This window comes from Vicugna pacos, chromosome 6 (genome assembly GCF_048564905.1).
Source record: "Vicugna pacos chromosome 6, VicPac4, whole genome shotgun sequence".
In the NCBI taxonomy this organism is placed as follows: Eukaryota; Metazoa; Chordata; class Mammalia; order Artiodactyla; family Camelidae; genus Vicugna; species Vicugna pacos.
This window is the reverse complement of record NC_132992.1, coordinates 94,833,366-94,855,346: the sequence shown is the minus strand read 5'-3', so window position 1 is coordinate 94,855,346 and position 21,981 is coordinate 94,833,366. Positions and strand designations below refer to the sequence as shown.

Below are 21,981 nucleotides of genomic sequence, written 5' to 3'. Positions count from 1 at the left end.
AAAGCCAGGCCTGTAGCTTTTTATGCAGAATGAAATGGTTTCTCTTTTGAAAAATGCACACTCTGATTTGCTGCTCATAGCCTGCATCTTCCTGTGGCAGTGAGACTGGTCCAGCTGGTGGTCCCAGGTGAAGCACAGGCCCCCGGGAGGCAGGGAGGACAGCTGGGGCCCAGTGGCGCTGCGAGGGTGGCTGCTCTTTGCCTAGGAACTCACCTGCCTTGGGGCTCTCTCCTTCCGTCTCTCCTGCTCTATCATGGGAGGAAGGGATTCTCAGGAAACTCAAAGATCAGTTTCTGCTCATGTTTCTCACCCAATGCAGCTGGTCCACATTGTGTTCTCCTGGCTTCTTTCAAAGGGCTGAAGGCTGTTCTGGGCACTGTTCGGAAAATTTTGCTAGTGTGTGTGAAGTCACACACCCAGTATGTGGCCTGCTGACCCAATACACTGTCACATGGGTTCAGGACTCCACAGTGTGAGCCGGTGAGATCAGACCCTGTGGAACCTTCTGGGGCCAGCGGAGTCAATGGGAAGCAAGCCAAGTTGGACCTTGTGTGATTGCAGTGAGCCCAGCTGACATTCTCAGCTCTAAAAAGCGAGGATTTAAGCCTGGTGGATGCTGGGTCTCTCTGTGTGTCTAATTCCTTCTCTCTCTGAAATGGCATCAAAAAACCAGTTACTTTGCTGAACTTACTCCAAACTCTGCTGTTGAAGGCAGCTACACAGTTGCTGGAAGAGAGCAGACCCCAGCTGGTTCTCAAAGGCTTTGGCCAGTGAAGAAGTGGCTTCTCAGTCCAGGGGACTTCGAGGGCTGAGGGCAGAGTGTGTCCTGGTAACACGGACAGGGCGGATCTCTGGGCTCAGGCCTCTAGAGTTAATCTGCTGAAATGTTCAGTTTGGGGAAACGTGTTTGATGCCCGTGATCCCTCTTCCCCGGGGCTGGTGCCACTTAGTTGTCTGAGCACACAACGGCCCGGCTTCGGAGCACCAAGACCGTGTGTCACCCAGGCTGCTGAGGCAGCAAGGTGTCAGGGGCGCCCTTCAGTGTTTAAAGCCAGAACAACAAGGACACAGTCAGAACCACCACCGTCAGCGGCTGTTGGGTTTGTTTATTGCCAGACGCCTCCAGTCGGACACACAATCACATGACAACTCGGGTGCCGTAAAAGCTCTCTGTTCGGAGCCCTCTGTCTCACTTTAAATAGGAGGGTTTTTTAAAAATGTAGACAATGCTGGCTCTCAGATGTTTAGAGTAGAAAGCAGTGGTGGAGCTGAAGGCTTAAAGAGAATTAGAAAAGTACAGAAAGTCATTTTCATGTTTCCTTGTTTATGGCGTTCGTTCTGCCGGCCGAGGAAGGGGCACCACTGTGGCCGTCTATGTGGGGATGGGGACCCGCTGTGTCCTGCTGGATTCAGCTCTGTCTTCATCTAAAACAGCTGGATCATCGAATCTCTTGACTTGCCGACACCAACCCATTTCACTGAAAGGGAAAGCAGAGGTTCAGACCGGGGCGCGGTGGGGAGAGGGAGGGCGGCTGGGGTGCACCCACCTGCCACTCCGACGTGGTTCTCCACGAACCGGATGTAGCTCTGGGCCTGCGGGGGGAGGTCTTCCCACTTCCTGGCGCCCGTGGTGTCTGCCTTCCACCCAGGCAGTGTTTCATATTCCACCTCCACCTTCTGCAGAATCTCCTGGTTAGCTGGGGGAGCACATGGGGCGGGGGTGAACAGTGTCCTGCACACGTCCACTCGGTCACAGCCTCGGGACCCCTGCCTGAGGTTGGCTTGCCCCGGGGGTCAGTGGCGAGCAAGGCAAGCTGCCCTGCTTGGTTCTCGCTGGCCAAGGGGTGGTTCTCAATCACTGGCTGCAGCCTTTCAAGACCAGGGGACACAGCCACCCTGGACATGAACTCACTACATGCTTTGCTAGGGTGTCCATGGGTGACTGAGCCAAGGAGCTCTGAGGACCCTGCTTGGAGGTTCTAAGGGGATCTAGGACCCTGAAGGGTCTGTGCCCTCCTCCCCAAGGCAGGACGCCACTTGGCCGGGACCCCAGGGCTCACAGCAGAGACCAACCACCCATTGTTGTCAGAAGATGCCGCAATGATCTGTCCACTGCAAGAATCCTGGACGTGTTCCAAGTCTGAATGTGCCCCTGGGGTCACACCACACTCCTACTGCGCCCCCTCAAAGGTCAGGGTCAGTAGGGCTGCAGGACACCAGCCAAAAGGACACACCGGGCTCCCACAGCCATGTGGTGCTGGTGGGTGTCCACACACGTGCGGGGGCGGCAGGTGAAGGGCAGCTCGCCCATGGCTGCCCACAGAGGTGGGGTCAAAATATGACCCCTGTCCAGATGCACAAGTCACTATGAAATCCAGGAAAACAGCACTGCCTTTATGCTTTTTAAAAGAAGTTTGCTTTTTGGGGAGGGTATAGCTCAAGTGGCAGAGTGCATGCTTAGCATGCACAAAGTCCTGGGTTCAATCCCCAGTACTGCCTCTAAAAATAAATAGATAAACCTAATTACCCACCCCCCGAAACAGAACTCTAGTGAGACTGTAGGTGGTAGAACTCTAGTTAATTGTAAACAGTCTCACCAAAAAAATGCATGTTTTCTTAAGTCAAAAGTCATCTTCCCACTTGCCCAGGGCTCTGATTGTCCACAGCCCACATCTGCTGTCTCAGGTGAGCCCCCAGGGCTCCCGGGAGGGGAGCCTTGACCCTCAGGTGCTGGAAGGCCTCGCAGAGTCCCCGGGGTCAGGCGTGGCCCTCCAAGTCCCTCTGAGCCCTTTCCAAACTGTGGGAAGCCCTGCAGCTGCCCTGGGCCAGGGCCCCCGTCGGGCGAGAGCCTGTGACAAACGTCTTCCAGACCTGCTCCTGCCCTCGGAATGAACGTGCAGACCCTTCCCCTCGCCACCAGAAACCACGGGCCATGTGTGCTCCCAAGCCCGGTGGCGAGGCGACCCAGGGGCGGCAGAGCTGCCCAAGCACGGACCTGGGAAGTAGGGGATGCGCTTCCCGCTCAGCTTGTATGAGGTGCCGACTTTGATCTCGTCTAGGGCATCCAGGATGTCCAGCTTTGTCAAGGCCAGCCTGTCCAAAATCAAAGAGAAGCCGAGACGTGGTCAGCTATGCAGCTGCTTCCTCTGCCTGGCCTCCACCCCTCGCTTCTCCTCTATTTGCCAAGAACAGAAAAGGAAGGTTAAAAAGGCCACTGACAGCCAGGCATCCCCGCCCTCCTCACCTCACGCCCCATGGGGACTCTGATCCCATGACCTTGGCCCTTCTGCCCTCCTCATGGCCACGTGTAGGGTCTCAGTGCCCATTCATGCCCCTCCGCCCCGTGGAGACCCCGCGACTGTGCACAGACCACAGGCGCCCACGGCAGGATCTTCCACGCGCCATCCACCCAGCGCCAGGAGAAGCCGGGGTCATGTACGTTCCTTTCCTCTCCTCCCCTCCCCGCCGCTCGGCAAGGCCTGAAAGCCACCTCTGGCGGGGTCCCTGTGCTTCCCAGCCCATGGGGCCAGTGTACGTGGTGCCCTTGCCCGATCCAGAGCTCGCCCATGGCCTTGTGGCCTCCAGAGGCTGCATTCTCTGCTTTGCACACGAGGACTGAGGGTCAAGGACCTCAGACACTGCGTCCTCAGCCACTTCGTCCCTCTGCCTCCTGCGGAGCGACAGCTCTGCACGCGCTGAGCATGGCTGTGGCTTATCTGTGTGCCACACGATTTTGGCAACAAATGTGCATCTGGAACCGTGGCCCGTCTTTATGAGGGGGAAGCAGCAGGCTCCCCACGAGGAGGTCTGAGTTGCCCGCCCATGACCATCACCAGGAGGAAGCCCGGCTACCCAGGCAGTCCCAGAAGCAGCATGGGGGCCCCCCGCCTCCCCAGCTGGGACACCACTTTCGGGATTCCCGCTGACATGAGGAGGGGCGCTCCCACTCCCGGGGCCCTCAGGGTCATCCTGTCCGCAGCCATGCAGACCAGGACTGCAGAGGGGGGCAGCCTGTGGAGCTCCCGCTGTGGGGCTGTAAACCAGGCTGGCTGTTCCCTGGGTCCAGCCCGAGCTGCGCCCCCACTGCAGCCACCCTGAGGGGTCTCAGGGCTTCAAGGGCGGCCTTTCCTGCTGGGGATGTGTGTTGCACCTGTCTTCCGAGCCCAGTGTCACCTGGTGGTTCAGGGGAAGTGGAATGATGGCATTTGGCGCTGGCACAGTGGGGAGACGGGGCCCCCGGCCAGTGGGCCTGTCTGGGGTCTCAGAGCTCAGAGTGGCCTCCTTTAGCACTTGGCCACCCGCTGTGTTGGGACAGCATCTCCCCTCCCCTCCTGTGGGCCCAGCCCTGCACCCTAACAGACCAGAGGCCCACTCAGCAGAGGGCGCTGGGCCCTTGAGGACAAGTGTAGGCCCTCTGCTTGGGGCACTGAACCCTGGGTCCAGATGAACTGTTTTAACGTCCTACAGGTGCCAAGACACCCTCTGGCTTTCATGAAGTCACCTTCCCTGCCTGTGCTCAGGACCAGACATGGTGCCAGGCCACAGGGCTGGCTTTGATATGCCCTGGATGGCCCCCACGTCACCCCCATGGTGGCCCCGCAGTGTGGAAGGGTCTACCTCTGGTGACAGCCCCCTGCGTGGGGAGATGGTGGCACTGAGCCCGATGCCCAGCCCTGCTTGCTTCTGCAGGGTCCGGGGAGTCAGGGCGGGACCCCGGGGTGGATGGCCCCCGGATGGGTGCGCAGTAGCATGTGTGCCAGAGTGGCGGCTTACGCGGTGAATCCGTTGACCATGTGGGCGTATCTCAGGATCATCAGGTCCAACCAGCCGCAGCGCCTCTTCCGGCCAGTGGTCACACCCCACTCGTGGCCGCGGCTCTGCAGCAGGTCCCCGATCTCCTGCGTGGAGACAGAGCAGGCCTGATGCTGCACGGAAGGGAGCCCGTGCCCGGCCTAACCAACTCTCAGCGCTTCTCTACGGCCCCCTCGCCCCCACGTCCCTGCGGAGCCCCGTGCCTGCTTCTCTGCTCCTTCGTCCCTGGAGCAGCTGCCCCAGCAGCCTCTCCCCTGGGCAGGGCCTTGCTGACCAGCGCCTCCTCCTGGGCCTGGAGGGCGAGGCACGGCCTGGCTCACACATGTGCAGGCAGGTGAGGGCAGAGGGGCCGGGCATTGCACTGCGGCCTCGGGCAGGGTGTGTGTTCGTTTCGCAGGGTCCCTATCCTTGTACACCCTGCCCCATTAAAGCCTCCAGGCACTTCCCTTCCCTCTCCGGCCCTCACACACCACGCCAGACACAAGGGCACAAGGCCAGGTAAGGAGGAAGGCCAGTGGTGTCCTGAGCTTCCAGAAACACCCGTGAGGCTGGAGAGCATGCTTGCTGGATGAGGCTGTTTCTAGCCCTGTTGTATCGGCTGTATCGGCTGAAACCCAGACCAGCCAAAGCCCCCCAAGGGCAGAGGTGGCCTGTGACCCCAAGGATGAGGCCGAGAGGAGGCTCTCCGTGTCCTCCCTGCGCCGAGGAGCCCGACGTGGACACTCATGCGGTGCCACTGGAGCCTGCAGCCTCTGGCATCTCCCCTGGCTCCACCACTGGACGCCCGCCTGCCCGCTCCCTGTCGTGGGCCCCACAGGATCCCACCAGGGCTGGGGACTCACGTTGATCTGCTCGGTGGGGAAGGCCCCGATGCCCACGCGAGTGGTGTAGGCCTTCACCACACCGTAGACTTCGCCTATGTTCTGGGGGGGGATGCCCAGACCGGTGCACACGCCGCCCACTGTGCAGTTGGATGACGTCACAAAGGGGTAGGTCCCTGTGAGACAGAATTGGTCAGGCCACCATCCCTGCAGATCACCCCAGCCCAGGGGAGCCTCTCGGCAGAGGGCGGTTCAGCCCACCATGTCCCCTCCATGGGTTTCCAGGGCCAGCAGTCTGAGGGACCACCCTGGGGGTGCAGCTGGCACAAGGTGCTACATGTACGGGCTGGGGGGTTAGGGGAGGGAGAAGGTCGCTTGCGCTTGGAAAGGTGGGGGGGAACCTCTCTGGCCTGTGGCCACCATGTGACCCCAGTGCTGGTGTGTCCCCAGGGTGGGGACCAGACGGACAAACGCCCACGTGGGGCGGCTGGGGCTCCCCAGCCCCGGGCTGTTCCCTCTAAATCTCCATCCCTCATCTTGAGCTCAGCCTCTCTCTTCCCCGCCTGGAAGTTAGGAAAACCAGGGCAGTACGACCATTTCCTGGGTGCGGATGACAGCGTGGCTGTGGGAGGTGGCCCTACCACACCTGTCTCCCCAGCACACATGGAAGAGGAGGTCCATGGGGATTGGGCCCTGGACATACCGAAGTCAATGTCTAGGAGGGCTGCATTGGCACCTTCCACGAGAATTTTCTTGGGGGGGCCGTGGAGCGCCTCGTACATAAAGTAAACACCGTCTCGGACCATGGGTCGGATCCGCTCGGCAAAGCCCTGGGAGAAGGGGTGAGGATGCGGGAACCCGGGCGTCTACCCACCTCTGGCCTCCTCCCCACTGCCCCTCCTTCCAGCAAATTCCTGCCCATCAAGGCGCCTGGTCTCTAACTATCGCTAGCTGTCCATCCCTGTCCACATTCACAGCCCCAGACAAGGGCTGGAGGAGCTGGGTCCCACCTTTGGAAACTTCCAGAAGGGCTCTGCACTGACACCCTCCCGTCTCCTGCCTGTCCTGTCCCCGTAAGAGTGAGCTGGGCCACCTTTACCTCCTGCCCCAGACAGACGGGGTAGGCCTCTGTCCCATCCTGCAAGTCCTGGGCTGTTTCCCCAGAAAGAACGGAAAGGGTCAGACCGAGCAGGTGAGCCCGGGCCTCCTAGAAGACCACCTTGACCACGGCTGGTCAGGGGCTCACACAGGAGGCCCGTGACCCCCAAGCTCGAACACCACATAATAATGCCCGAAACGAGTGTGGTCCCATGAGCGTTCACGGACATCAGATGAGATGCTCCGTGCCCCCGGCCCTCCCCCACAGCCCTATGGCACTGGGCCCCGGCTCCCTGACCTCCCTGCCCACTGCGGCGCCCCGCCCCCTCGCGGCGCCCCCACTCTACCTTCAGCCTTTTGAGTTGACCTTCCACGTCTATCTCCAAAGTGGGGAACATGGACTGGTGCTGATGGGCCAGGTTCTTGAATCTGCGGAAGTGACAATGACTGTGACCCCTCGTCCCCGCCTGGATCCCTGCGCCCTCCTCACGAACCAGTCTCCCCCTTGGGCCGCAGGCGTTCCAGGTACCGGCTGGAAAATTCGTCAAAGTCCGATAGGAGGTCGCAGATGCGGAGGCCTGTGCGGGCCGCTTTGGACGAGTAAGCTGGGCCGATCCCCTTCCTGGTGGTGCCGATGCTGAAAGACAGCCGCGGGGCCGTCAGCGCGGGACGCCCTGGCCAGCCCTGGGCACCCTGAGCCGCCTTGCGCCTCAGTTTTCACCCCTATGATCAAAGGCTGAGCTGGGTGACGTCTGAGGTGCCCTCCCAGCACCAGTGCCCAGGAGTCTGGGACGGCCCTGAGAGCCGCCAGACTCCTCTAACAGCCAGCTCTCAGGGCCGGGGGCCACGTGGTGGCACATGCTCTGAGTCCCAGCCCCACCCCTCCCCAACACCCTGGCCCCACTCTGAGGCCCAGTGCCCCGTGGTGCCCTCCTTGTCCCATCTGCCAGACTCCCCCTTACCTGGCACTGAGGCCACTGCTCTGGCTGCCCACTGCCTCCCCTGGGACTGGCACCCACAGTGCCCAACCTGTAGCCACTGCCCCCTGCAGCCCAGCCCAGGCTCAGCGAATGGGGAAGCTCAGCATGGCCACCTGCCTGTGGCCGAGCAGTGTGTGTGCGCTTGCGCGTGAGCGTGTGTGTACCCGCATATGAACATGCAGGGGTGTGAATCGTGCGGTGCAGGCACACGGGCGTGTGCGTACACGTGTGTGCACACATGTGTGAGAGGATGCTCGTCCGCTTCACTCCTGTCCCTCCGTGAGAACCTGTTCCTGGCACATCCTAATAAGTATCTCTGGAGAACCAGGGAAAGGCCACTGAGTGCTGGTGGGCAGGATGTGGCACTGTGGCCGAGCTGTGGCTGCACATGTGGTCAAGGCTGGCCTGAGATTCCAGCAGTGGCGGTGGACGTGGCAAGTGACAGCCGGGTACTCCTGGGGCGGCAGCTGGGGAAGACGGTGAAGTCCCGGGAGAGGCGGCTCACTTGGGCTTCAGGCCTGGGGAGGCCCGGGGTGGACCAACAGACGCCGTTCTCAGGGGCTTTGAGAGGACGCACCTGCCCCCCCCGACACGCCCAGTGCCCTGGTGGGCAGACTGCGAGCCAGCGGAGAAGATACTCACTTCTTCCCCTCCTGGGCCTGCCGCTGCACCTCCTGGAGCCCGTCCACTGCCTGGTGAAAATCGAACACTGCCCAGCAGGGGAGGGTGCCGCGAGGGGGAGAGACAGGCCAGTCACAGGGACTTGCCCACCACACACTGGGGCCTCCGGGGACAAACTGGCCTCCCCCCCGGGACTCAGGTTCCCCATCTGCCAGTGGAGGCAGTGAGCCCGGCCCAGCGCCCCCGGGAGCCCTTGGAGCGGGCCTGGTGGAGCCACAGGCCACAGCGAGGGCCACTCATCCACCAGCAGGCAGGCCAGCCTGAAACTCACCGAGGTGGGCGCGGTCAGAGATAATGAGTCTCTTCTCCCAGTCCTTTAGGCCTGTGGACACACAGCCCGTGGTCGCCACAGGCCACACAGTCACTTCGGGTGCGCAGCGCCACCCCTCACCTCGTGGCCTCTCCCTTTGCCAGGGTCCTGGGCCCTCTCCCCTGGGGGACATCGACCCCGGCACCTGGCCAGTAGCCTCGGTCACTGCCTTGCCTGCCACTGCCACCCCCTGAGGAACCCCCAGGAGCCACATCCTTCCCTGAAGGCTTGGTCGGTCCACTGGTTCCCCGTCTCAGCTGGACTTGGGGTCCCCTGGGAGCCTTGTCAAATTCCAGGGTCCAGGGGTTCTTCCTGGATTGCCTGAGTCTACATCTCCCAGTGCCACCTGTCCCCAGGGTCATGAGAGCTCCCCCGTGACACTGAGGCTGTGGCCTGAAGCCAGAGTTCGGAGCCCGCTCTCTGCTTCTGAGCAAGGACCCGGCTTCCTGCACAGGTAGAGCCAGTGGGAAATCGCCTCGTCTGCCCATCTGATGCCGCCCTCAGGAGGGACCACACAGTGAGGCGCCGGCCAGCACGGCTGCTGGGGACACTCGCTCGTCCCGGACCGGGTGGGTCTCCAGGGGACATACCTTTCTTCTCGTTTTTTTCTGCTTCTTCGAACAAGCCTGGTAAGTGGACAACCACCCCGTTGCCTGCAACACAGACAGGAGACTGAACTGGATCATGGACTTTAGGGACTTAGGTTTAGAACAGCGGGGGATGGCACAGCTCTCAGTGGCTCAGACGGGAAGCAGCCCAAGCACCCGTCAACGTGAAGGGACAAAGCAGATGCAGTCCAGCCGCGTGGCGGGATGCTACTCAGCCTTAGCGAGGAAGGACATGCTGACACGGGCTGCAGCCTGGATGAAGCTTGAGGACATTATATAAAGTGAAATAAGCCAGACGCTGAAGGACAGGTTCTGTTCCACCCACCCACATGAGGCCCTAGAGGTGGCGGATTCCCAGCCACAGAAAGCAGGATGCTGGGGCCAGGGGCTGAGGGAGGGAAAGGGGCAGTGAGTGCTCAACGTGGATGGGGTTTCTGTTTAGGGAGATGAGAAGGTTCTGGAGATGGACGGCGGTGACGACTGGGATGTGCTTATGGCTGCGGAACTGTACAGTTAAAAATGGCTATTATTTGATCACAAGAAAAAATGTTGAAAACAAAACAAAAACCACCATGAAGCATTTACAGAGAAGGCAGATCAGCAAGTGGCTGGGCTGGGGAGGGAAGGAGGATTACCAACAAGTGACCCGGGGGAACGTCTCAGGATGGAATGTTCTAGAACTGAATCGTGGCGATGGAGGTACAGTCGTGCCTTCACCGTGAGTGACTTTCATGGTTTGTAAATTACACCTCAAAGAAGCTGTTATGTTTTATTTAAGTGGCGTGGAAATGCGAAAGCAGGAGGTGCAGGGAAATGCAGCCTCCACCGGCTCCCAGGACCCAAGCACCAGGTGAAACGGAAGGAGGTCTGCAGAGATGTCCTGCACAGGCAGAGACGGAGGCCAGAGAAGGGAGGCACCTCCTCAAGGTCTCAGGTACGCGTCTGTGGCCCAGGCTAAAGCCGACGCTAGCCCCTTCCTCTTCTACCAAAAGCAGCCGGCCGGGGGCCACCACCACCTCCCTGGGGAGCCTGACCCCTGTGCCGCCCCAGCTAGGGTTGGCCAAAGGAGACCGGACATTGGTCCAGATGGGAGTGACTCAGAGACTACGCAAGCCACACGGAGCACAAAAGGTCACCTAAATGCCACGAGTCCTGAAACGACCGCGAGGCAGGCCTGGGGGGTGACGCAGGCTGAGGGGCAGCTACGTGAGTGCTGGCGCGTCCTGCCCCTCGCTAAGTGGGCTGCCTGGGCGCCGTCTGGCCAAGCTGGTGACTGCCAGCCTGGGCTCTGGCCACCGCCCCCAACCCACCCCACCTCTTTGGAGACAAGGCAGGGCACAGGTCAAACAGTGCCTCCTTGGCCTCATTTCCCACCGAGTGGGGCCCCAGGCCCAGCAGAAAAGCCTTGTGCTCAGAAGCTTCCCGCAGCAGCTGGGCCACAGGTTCCCGGGGAACCGCTCTGTCCTCAGCCACTGCCAGGCCACGTCTGCCCCCACGGAGAAGGCTCTGGGCCACCCTCTCCTCCCGCTCAGCCTGACTGCACAGCCCCGCGGCCTCTCTGCCAACACGCTCCTTCCTCTGCTCATGCACAGCTGGCCACACTGGGCCTCCGCTGGGCACACACCTGCCGGGCTACCCCTACTCCCGGCCGGGGAGGGGGCGCGGGCAGAAAGCCATGAGTGTGGCCCCGCTCGGCCATGGAAAGAATGGGAGCGAACAGCACTAGAAGCCCCATGAGCGTGTCCGTGGGGCCTGGCCAGGCCTGGGGCCCAGAAAGAGCTCCTGGGAGCCTGGGAGCGAGAGCTGGGGGCAGGATGGGCATCGGGCCCGCCACAGAGAGAGACAGAGACTGACAGAGATAGGGAGAGAGTGAGGGAGGGGGGCAACGGGGGGAGAGGAGGAGAGAGACAGAGACAGAGACAGAAAAGAGGGGACGGAGGGAGAGATCCCCCCAGTTCTAGAGGCCTCACCTCTCTGGGCACCGAGAGATCGGAGAGGGGGCGGGGCAGCGGAAGGGCAGTGGGAAGGGGCAGGGGGGCAGGGGACTGCAGAGGGATCTGGGGGGGGGCCAGGAAAAGCAGAGCTTCCCCACACAGACTCCGCCTCCATCCACGAAGCTGGAAGCCAGGCCCGTCCCACACACACACACTCAGGGCAGGCACGCATGCAGACGCACGCACACCTACACGCATCGTACAGACTCATACACACGCACACTCACCCACTCACCAGATGCACTCATGCAGCACATGCACACGTGCACACTTGCACACCCACATGCTCGGGGAGTGCGAGAGCTCAGCAGAGCCTCCTGCACCTTCCCTCCGTCTGGCCAGGCTGGGTGGCGGCCTCTGGGGCCCAGCCCTGCACGGCTCTGAGGACGGGCTTGGGGATCAGGCACCTCTGCCAGGGCCCTGACTCGGGGCTGGTACCTCGAGCCTCCCGGCCCAGGGCTGAGGCCCCAGGTGAGCAGGTTACTCCCAAACAAGCACTTGGGCAGGGCAGGGCCCAGGGCCCAGCCCGCACGTGGACCCAGGCTGGATGTTGCCCTAGGCCTTTCCCACCCACACGCTGGGACCTGGGGCCGGGCGGGGCGCACTCACCGATGAAGGACACGGCCTTGGTGTTGATGATGCCACTGGGCAGCAGGTGGAAGTCATACTCCTTGCCATCTACCACCACCGTGTGGCCAGCGTTGTTGCCCCCCTGGGAACAGAGACTGGCTGAGTGCCAGGAGCTCCAGGACTTGGACCCTCCCTGGGAGGGCCTGCCGGGTGCCCAGCCTCACTGCAGGCAGCTCTAATGGCAGGCGCTCAGGAGCTGCCTCTAGGCTGCCTGGAGCGGCAGTTCTGTGCCCAGGGAGCACGAGATGCCATCCACACTTGGACTTGGGGAGTCTGGGCCAGTGGTTGACTCTGATGCATGCCTGGGGTGCTGGGCCAGGGCCCTTCTTGGGTGGGGTGCAGGGGACTGAATCTGAGATTGGGGCTGGCCCAAGCTGGTCCCAGTGCCCAGGACTGTCTCGGGGGCATGTGCTGATGCTTCAGGGAGGCTGGTTCAGTGTGGCCCGAAGCTGCAGACTCGCTCAGAGCCCTGCCCCGCCCATGGGTCCCTCCTCTGATGCAAAAATGAGGGGGCCCAATCCTCTGGGAAACAGACTCAGGCCCCCACGGCCCCTGCTGCCACACAGCCTGAGCTCCATGGAGGCAGAGGGTGGGCCAGGCAGCACCACTGTTCTGTGGCCAGGTAAGGAGCCAGGGTGCCGGCACGGGCCATCAGGACCTCCCCCTTGGACTGGTCCTGTGCACCCCCACCCCATCTAAGAATGAATAAAAAAAGCCATTCTGAGGTCGGTACTGTTCTGGGGGGTGCCCAGATGACAAGCTTCCCTTTTTTCTGAACTACTTGCCGTGGGTGGAGGCCGGTTGGGGTGAGTCGGGGGAGCCCGGGAAAGGTCCCACCCTCCAGTCCCAGTTCTGGCCACTAGAGGGCACTGAGGGCCCCAGGGCCGGGTGGAGGTGGGGCTGGGAGGTGGGCTGGCTGGACCCCAGTGCCTGGGCCTGCCCCTGCTGGGCCTGCTCTGTCCCCAGAGTCCTGGAGCCCAGCCAGCCCCGCTTCTGGCCTGAACCTCCTACAGAAACCCAAGCTTATCTGTGAGGCCTCTCCACGGCTGGGCTTCTGCCCTCCACACCCCACGGTCCTCCTGCCTTGCAGAGGGGGTGATGGGCTGCTGGCTCAGAAGGCCTCACCCCCCTGCACAGGGCCTGGCAGGGTGAGTCTCCCTACACACGTGGCCTCTCCTTGCCCCACCCAGGCAGGCTGAATGAGGGCGGCCTCCTCCCAGCCGGGAGCACTGCTCCTTACGCTCGGTCTGGACGAGATTTACGTCTCCCAGTTCCTCCACGGAAATAACCTAGGCGGTGGGTCGGGGCTGGGGGCCCAGGCGCTCTCCCTCCTGGACCTCACTTCACACAGGGCTAAACTAAGAAGTGGGGCTGGAGTTGGACTTCCCCTTCACCAGGGCTCAGCCCCTGCGATCTGTACCCAGGCCCCGCATGGCCCTGCTGGAAACCAATTCCATGAGCCACCCAAGCGAGCCACTAATAAAATTGCACGCCTGCAGGTCTGTCTGGCCTGAAGTGGGGGCCTGCAGGGCTGAGGCAGCTTTGCCTCTAATAGACTCCTGGGGTCACCACGATCCTGCTGGGCAGCCCGGCCGCACGACTGTGCTGTTCCCACAGCTCAACCGTCTCTGACAGCGGGCCTGCTGCCTCCCCAGGTGCCCTGAGCCAGGTGGCTGGCTGTTGGAACTGACCGACCGCAAGCTCTGAGTAAATGACAGGGGAGCAGAAGGACAAAGGGGATGGTGGGGGGGACTGGGAGCCAAGGAGGGAGTGCCCCACGAGCTGGGTCAGGGGCGGCTCAGGATGGAGGCGATGCTGGGGGGGCCAGGTGGGCTGCCGCTGAGGGAGACACAGGGGCTGTGGGAGGGAAGGGGGCGAAGGGAGCTGACGAAGTGGTGGGGAGGAGAGGCCGTGGGCTCAGGAATCGCCATGACGGACAGGCCTCGGGTTTGGGGGTCACGACGCTCCCTGGGAGACCCCCGTCTTTGTTCAGACCTCGACTCTGTACAGGTGCAGTGTGTCCCCCCCGCCCCATCCTCTGTTATGCTCACACCCAATCACAGCTGCTGCAGGAGGGGCGGCCCCGGGGGCACGGCCTCCTCTGACAGCCCGAAGACAGGTCCTGAGAAGGGAATCTGCAGCAGAGCCCAGGCTAGACTGGGTGGCAGGCCGACTGCCTCCCTGCAGACGCTCTCCCCATATGCCAGGCATCACCCCACAGCCGTGTCCTGCTTGCCCTGGCCAGAAACCAAACAGCCCAGACACCCCGCCTCCCACCCCCCTGCCCTCCAAGCGCCCAGTGCCAAGTCAGCTGGCCCGAGCGCACTCCCGCCTCTGTTTGGGGTAAACACAGGCACCCAGGAACAGGCACAGGCAGGCCGTTGTGGGCCAGTGGGTGGCAGATGACCCTGCCAGCGGCAGGGCCCAGGCAGCAGGACACAGGCCACTCCCAGGGGCGTGAGTGAGCCCTGGACATTGAGCCCAGGGCCTGCTGACCTGCAGGGCACGCCTCCCAGCAGCTCTGCTGAGGTCCAGGTGACCCAGAGAGACCCTCGACTGCCCTCCCCCAGGCCACATGCGGGCAGGCGCTGAAGTCGGGGCAGAACACTCCCCTGGCCTCCTAAGCCTCAGACCTGCTGCCGCCTGCTGTCTGAGGGCCCAGGGAGAGCTGCGTGAGCGGCTGTCAGGTGGGCGAGCAGCTCTGCCAGCAGTCCATGCAGGGCTTGACCTGGTTTGGAGAACTACTTGGAGGGGAAGTTTGTCCAGGGCCCCAGGCCCAGCCTGGCTGCCTCTGCGGGGCCTTCGCTCCAGGGCCGTGCTCAGCTTCCCTATCCCAAGGTGGGAAGGTTCTGGAGGCTCCGTATCCCAGACCCTGTCAGAATGAGCTGTCGCCGGCCTCATCCCACTTCCGTGCCCATGGGGGACTGGCCAAGGTGGCTGGAACTGGGCCCAGAGGTGTCCTGGGTGTCGGCCTCTTGAGGCTCTGCCTGCCTCCAGTTTCTCCCCACCGTGATGGAACCTGGAGCCGGGCACAGTTCCGAGCCCCCAGGGACACTGAAGCCACCTGCCGCGGCCTGGCCGGTCACTCAAAGTCCCCTTGGATGCTCTTGTCAGCTGCCTCCCTGGCAGCCGAGATCTAAGAAAGTGGACAGACATGGGAATGGGGCCAAGGCCAAGGCTTGCCCACTAGGGAATCTGACCAGCCCTGGACCTTCCCGCAGGTGTCTGGCCAGCCCAGCCTGCTGGGGACCAGAGAAGAGTGGATGTGGCAAGCAGAGAGGCTGAGTGTGGGGCCACAGCATCTCAGAGGCTGTGAAGCCGCCCCGGCCCCCCGTGTGGTCCTGGCCGGCGTAGGAGGCCTCTGGGCGGCGGTAGCAGCGGCAGCAGCGGGTTTTATCAGGATCTCACACAACACACGGCCAGGGGCCTGGCTCTCAGGGCGGAGATGCTTCTGACCGCACCCCCACCCCCGCCCAGGGTCCAGGCAAAACCTCGAAGTCCACCTATGCAGCCCTCACCTCCTGCATGTCAGCCGGCAGGTTCCTGTCATTCGTTCATTCAGTCATCCACCCCAAGCAGAGCTGCTCTGCCTGCTGAGGCACTGGCGTGAGGCCTGGAGGAAGCAGGGCGTGCGCCCCAGGCGGGCACACAGGTCTCTCCTGCCCCAGGCAGACGCGCCCACAGCCACAAGGGGCCGCCAACCTCAGGGGGCCCTGCCCCCGGAGCCACTGCTGGGTGACCATCAGAGGGTGCAGACATGGAGAGGAGACTACTTCTGGAAGCAACTCCCAGCACTTCCGGTCTCCCCACCCCGGAGGCCCCTGGGCCAGCCTGGGGTTCAAGGTGAGGCATTTCCTGGTCCTCTTCGCCCCGGGAAGAGGTCCCAGAGCACCAACAAGCCACAGGGCATGGCCCTTCTTGCAGGGAGGCCGCCGCGGGAGACGAGACACAGGAGCGGATGCTGCATATGGAGGGGAACCCGGCCCGGCGCCCTTGTGCTGAGCTGCCTCACTGCCAATGGAAGGAGGGAAACCTTAAATCCTGACCAGTGTGTGCTGAGGCCTCGGGATCCTGGGCAGGGGCCCAAAGCCTGACGAAGGAACCCTGGACACAGAGGGAGGGCTGGCACTGCGGGCCTGGGGACAGGGTGCGGCAGGGGAGCCCGAGGCCACGATGGCCTGGCCAGGTGAGTGGGCTCTTAGGCTCCTATCTGGGCCACGGGGAGCAGGAAGGACGCTCAGCAGACACATAAGGGAGCCCGGCCGAGGTGCAGGGACTCCCAGAAGGCGGGCAGAGCAACCGGCCTGAGGGCGGCGGGTCCACACAAGGCAGCAGAGAGGACGGTCTCAGGGGTCCTGCCATGAAGCCGCAGCAGGGCCGTGGCCTGGGAGAGAGGACAGGTCTGGGGCGGAGGGAGGGCTGGCAGAGAGGGCGCGGGCGCAGTACCCGTTCAGGGAGCGGCTGTAGGGGGCGCTGCCCGGGGGATGGGCCCTCGAGGCACAGAAAACAGCAGGAGAGACTCAAGGTCTGAGACATCTCTGGATGGTGAGAAAGGTCTCGGGCGGCTGCTGGGGTGCACGCTGGCCACGAGCCCCAAACCACTGAGATGGGAAAGCCACGAGGATGCTGCTGGACGAGCAGGCGGGTCTGCAGACCACTCCTGGGCAGGTGGGCAGTGAGTCCCAGTCAGCAAGGTGGCCGAAGGCCACGAGGGGTCTTCACCGGTGTATGGACGCTGGGACCGGAAGAGAGAGGCCTGTTGGTGGTGGAGGGTCAGTGGGGCAAAACCACAGGTAGGGACCAGGACAGCCAGAGGGGGGGTCACAGCTGCCACTCGGGATGGCCCCAGGCCCAGGTGACCCTTCCAGTCACTGGGGCTGGCTGGCTTCAGCTTTCTAGGCAGCCACCCAGATGGGACTCCAGCTCCCCCACCACTGGCTCCACTGCACGTGACTTGGCTGCTGGCTTCCCTCAGTGCCTGGGTCCCGAGCCCTGCCCAGCTCCTGGGGCCGTGGTGTGAAGGCCCTGACTGTGGGCTTCAAGCACAGGCATTCTAAAAGCAGCTTTCCCTGGGCCACAGGGCTGGACCCTCCCTGGACCAGCCCTCGATGTCCAGTGCTGACACAAGGTGGTGCGGCCCATGTCAGGGCCCACGCACGTTGCTTATCCCAATTCCTCACCTTCTCTGGGCCTGTTTCCCTGCCTCACCTGTTTGTTCAGAGGCTGGAGGAGGGAAGGCACTGTGGGCCCCCAAGGCAGCCTGGAGTTCCTCCCACCACCCTGGAGAGCTGCGGCCTGAAGGTGGAGCTGTATCTGATTGCGGGTAGAGAAGTCGTATGGGGGAGAGGGTGCCCGGGAGGCCCTGTGGTTGGTGAGGGGGTTCCAACCAGCTCTGTCCTTGGTTCCTCCCATCAAAGGTTCTTACAAGCGATGGGAGTGGCCAGGGCCTGGCCTGCAGACCCAGGTGGCAGAGCAGGGAGGGCCTAGTTCTAGAACCATCTCCATAGCCAGGGGAGACTGGCATCTTCAAGATGAGGGTTATCGAGACGGCCACAGACGGGCATGCGAGGCTGGCCAGAGCTGGCCGGCTGCACGGAGGGAGGGCCGTGGGTGTCCCCGGAGCAGACAGGCCTGGGGAGGGGACGCCCTCTACCGGGGAGGGAGAGGAGTGGGCACGGAGCATGCGCCCAGCTGCAGGGTCCAGGGAGAAGAGCTGGCTGGCTTGTTGTGGCTTAGGGCAGAGAGAGGATGGGAGACCGCCCACCAGCCCAGAAAGCATCTTCTAGGAATCCACCGTCTGTGTCGGGCAGGAGTGAGCCAGGTGGACCTTCCTCGAGCCCAGTGCGTTGGGCTCCCCTGGGAGTGCTGGAGCCCCAGCTCGCCTGGCGGGAGCTCAGGAATGAGGCCACAGAGCCAGGGAGGAGGAGCTCAGAGGGCATCCCTTCCACATTTTTGGCAGCATTCCTGTGTGTGGCTGCAGACCCCAATGCATGCACCCCACAGCTGGCCACTCTGTGCTCCGAGCTGGAAGTCAGCCCACAGCAGCAAGCGTGACCCGGGGCCCGTGTGGGGGAAGTGCCCCAGAGGGAGCACCCAGTGGCGGTCAAAACAGATGGGGTGCTGAGAGCAGCCACAGCTGGCAGAGGCCCCGCCCCAGGCCCTCAGGGGACAAAGCCTGTGTCTGGCTTCCTAGGTGGCACTGCCAGGCACTGGGTCACCCTGGCCAGAAGTCCGAGGGCCCTCCCTCTCCTCCTTGTCCCTGGCCCGCCTGCCTTCAGGTCCTGGCCTGCTGTTCTGCCCCGGCCTCTGCCTCCTCTTGGCTGACCTCCCCCTACCAGGGCCATCGTCCCCTAGGCTCTCAGGCACTCAGCCTCCTCAGCATGCACGGACCCCATGCAATCAGCCAGCTCTATCCCAGACCAGACAGAATGAGGAACTGGGGGCCCTCAAACCACCCAGGAGCCCGAGTCCCTGCCCCCCCGACTGTGGAGGGCCCAGAGTCACAGCCATGGCACACCCCACCCCCTGAGGATCGGGTGTCTCCAACTCAGCGACTTGTATTCATAGCTCTGCCCCTGGCCCACTGCCCCGGGGGTGGGGCTGCTGGGAAAGGCGGGTCCCTGGGGGGCAGTGGGGGAGGGAAGCGTGTGCGCCCCTGAGTGGCAGGGGCTTGTGTGAGTGGGTGGCGTGTGCGGGTGAGGGGGTGGGGGAGGCGGCTGGGAAGGTTGTCGGGGTGGGAAGGAGTCCAGGAGGCGTGTCCGGGGAGGGCCGGGGGACGGGGAGGGCCGGAGGACAGGGAGGACAGGGTCCGTCTGGGTACGAGGGGAGGGGACGGGGGCTCGCTGGGTACGAGGGGAGGGGACGGGGGCTCGCTGGGCGGGTTGGGGAGGGACCCGGCGCCCGGCCCGCACCTGGCAGCGGCTGATGATGTCGGCGTCCGTGGCCAGCAGGTCCACCACCTTGCCTTTGCCCTCGTCCCCCCATTGCGCGCCGAGCACCACAGTCACCCGGGAGCCGGTCGTCGCCGCCTCGTGCTGCAGCCGCCCCCGCTTGACACCGCCCGCGCCGGGGGGCCGGTCGTTGGAGGCTCGGGTCCCCGACATGCTGGCTCGGCTCGTCCGCTGCGCTGGGCCGCCCGAGAGCCCGCCGCACCCGTGCGCCGCGCCATTAAAAGGAGCCGGCCCGGGGCGGGAGGCGGGGCTGGGGGCGGGCTCTCGGGCGCCGTGACGCGCCGCGGTGACCTCCGGGCCGCTGGGTCCCGCCTCCTGCCGCCACCCGGGGGCCGAGTTGGGCTGCGAGCCCTGCCGCGGGGCGCACGGGACGCCGGCGCGCTCCGGGGTCCCTCCGCGGGGCCAGACCCGGGGCGCTCGGGGAAGCCTCATGGGCGCTTCCGCGCTCGCCCTTCCCGAGGCGCGTCCTGGGCTCCGCGAACCCGCCCCGCCGGGCCCCGCCAGGCCCAGGACCTCGGGGTCCCAGAAGCTGAGGGGGTCTCCTCCTTGGCGGCAGTGCTGTTGGCCAAAGGGGAGCTGCGTCTGTGCGCCCAGCCGCGAGGGTCTGCACAGTGGCTCGGGGTGCGCACCTGCCCCACGCGGAACCCCGGGACTGGCGCACACGCCCTCTGGTGGCCGCAGAGAGGACAGCTCCCCACCTCGCACTGCCCCCTCCCCTCACCCACACACACGGGCAGTGTCTGGCACTGGGGCACGCTGGTTCCCAGCAGAAGGGCTCCATCCGGGTTCTCAGGGCTGAGTCCGGGGAGAAGGAACCAGTGCTGTCACCTGGCCGGGCAGGGGAGCAGCCAAGGATGCTCACCAGCCACAAAGGGCCGGGGTCTCCAAGAGGCCCCATACCAGACCTCTTTCCTGCCCCAGCCTGTGGAGGGACTGGGTGCCCAGAGAGGGGGTATCATGGTCTGCTGGACTCCGGAGTTCCCAGCTGAGTGCACTGCCTGGCCCACCCTGCCAGACACAACCTAAGTACACTTGGGTGTGGACTTGGCTAGCCCTACTGGTCGGAGAAGGGACCAGGGATGAGCCCTCTGGGTAGGCGTGCCCCATTAGGTCCCGCCCCAGGGCTGGGAGTCGGTGCCCCTCGTTCCCTCCCCAGGGGGTCTCTCAGCGCAGAGGGTCCCGGGGCCTGCCCGCTGACTTCCGCCCCAGGCTCAGAGAGCCGCTGAGCTCCTAGGGCTCCCAGGCCAGACACAGGGAGAGCAGACCCTCCCCAGGAGGGCGGGGGTGGACAGTGGGCTTGTCACGTACTCGTGTGTGCGACTGAATCAAGCCCCAGCACAGGAGTGCTCTGCGCAGCTGCCCTTCCTCCCACTCTCTTCTCCCTCCCCTGTCCTCCGTCCCCCTGGCCTCCTGGCGGGAGCCCCGACACCGACGCCGACCCTGGCTCCCGGTGGGTGGCTTGGCCCTTCTGTGCCCCACTGCCTCTTCTGTCACACGAGGACACCGTAGGTTACAAGCAGGGGGACCTTTCCTCAATGACGTGACGGACTCAGGGTACACTGGGCGGCGCCCCCGCACTTCCCACTTCCCTGGCCGCCAGCCTGGAATCAGCCGCAGCGGGGGCAGGAGGGCTGGGTGTGAGGCTCTGAAGCTTCCAAAGGCTGAGGAGGCTGAGGACGGCGGGGGGAGGTGGGGAACGGGGCGATCCGTGGGCCTGCAACCAGGACGGTCTGTCAGACCGGAGGGTGGAGGGTTTCAGGGAGTGAGGGGGTGGGAGGGAATTTGGGGCACGGAGGCTGGCTGTGTAGACGAGGAAGAGGCGGGACTGCAGCAGGAGGGCCTGAGAGATAGGAGGTTTCTTGGTTTGCTTGTTTCCAGATGCAAGAGTCAAATCTCTGAATGTTATCAGGAGCCACAGAGAAAGATTTGCTGGCGTCACACACGATTGGGGGTGGGGTGCTTCCACCACTGGGCTGAAGTCCCCGGGTCGGGGCTGCCGGCTCTGAGCCCTTCCTGGGGGAGGCCCAGGGCTCTGGGCCAGCAGGTGTGAAGTGGAGGCTAAGGGGGGCCAGGGAGACACCACGGGGGTTCAGACAGTCTCCGCAGGGCCACATGCTGGCCGGGGCACCAGCTCCCCGAAGCCCGGGTCTATAAATAGCCAGCAGGCCTGGGGTGGGGTGGGGCTTTTCTATAAACAGCCCAGTGGCAGCCCAGCAGCTGGGGCCCCTGCCGGTCACACGGCCCAGCCGGAATTAGCAACAGCCCCCTGCCTGGCCCTGTTCACAGTGGGCCTGTCACCAAGGTGGGGGCAGTGTAAGTTTCGGGGGGCTCACTGTGTGACCTGGGGTGGCCCACAGAGAACACGCAGGCCTGGCCACCCGGGGTTCACCCTCTTTGTGGGCCACACCTCCCCACAGGGACCATGTCAGACATGGCGCCAGGACATGGCACTGCCGACGCTCGTGCCCTTGAAGCTGAAACAGTGCCCCGCACGAATGAAAAGGGGTGCAGCTGCTTTGGAAAACAGTTGGGCAATTTCTTAAAAAGCTGAAAATAAACTCAGGACAGGCAACCGGATAAAGTGTGCTCTGTCCACAGAACGGCACATTACTCAGCAGTAACAGGAGTGGAGTCCTGCCACACACTACTGCAGGGGGGGGGGGTTAACCTCGAAAACAGGCTAAATGCAACAAGCCAGTCCCCAAAGGCCACGTGTTGTCTGACTCTGTTTATATGAAATGTCCACGAAAAGCAAGTCCGGGGACAGAAGGCAGGTAAGTGGCTGCCGGGGGTTGGGGGAGTGGCGGGGGGGCGACTGAGGGACTTCAGGGGAGGATGGAAACATCCTAACACTGGGTCACAATGACAAGCGCACAACCTCGTAAGTCTGCTGGAAGCGGTCGCTGGACTGTGCATACCCTTCCAGTGGGTTGGTTTTATGGGTGTGAATTGTGCCCCCAGAGAGCCATGCTGACCTCACCGCTGCTCCGGGGTCAGTCCATATTCCAGGTGTTCTGTGAGACCCCCCCCGCAGCAGCCTACCTGCTCCTGCAGCCATCCACCCATCCATCTGTCCATCAGTCCACCCACCCACATC

The 21,981-nt window shown here is 63.5% G+C and overlaps 1 protein-coding gene across 1 annotated transcript; it reads right to left on the bottom strand.

The window, feature by feature from the left end:
• Positions 1-1,086: 1,086 nt before the first annotated feature.
• Positions 1,087-19,132, bottom strand: ADSS1 (adenylosuccinate synthase 1). The gene is made up of 13 exons (XM_072963844.1): positions 18,846-19,132; positions 11,914-12,016; positions 9,293-9,355; positions 8,664-8,714; positions 8,354-8,420; positions 7,261-7,368; positions 7,079-7,160; positions 6,337-6,463; positions 5,655-5,809; positions 4,774-4,898; positions 2,996-3,093; positions 1,548-1,697; positions 1,087-1,478 (listed from the first exon to the last, which is right to left on the bottom strand). Exons 1-13 carry the CDS (start codon positions 19,035-19,037, stop codon positions 1,426-1,428), a joined length of 1,374 nt encoding a protein of 457 aa, XP_072819945.1. The 5' UTR covers positions 19,038-19,132; the 3' UTR covers positions 1,087-1,425.
• Between the last annotated feature and the right edge of the window lie 2,849 nt (positions 19,133-21,981).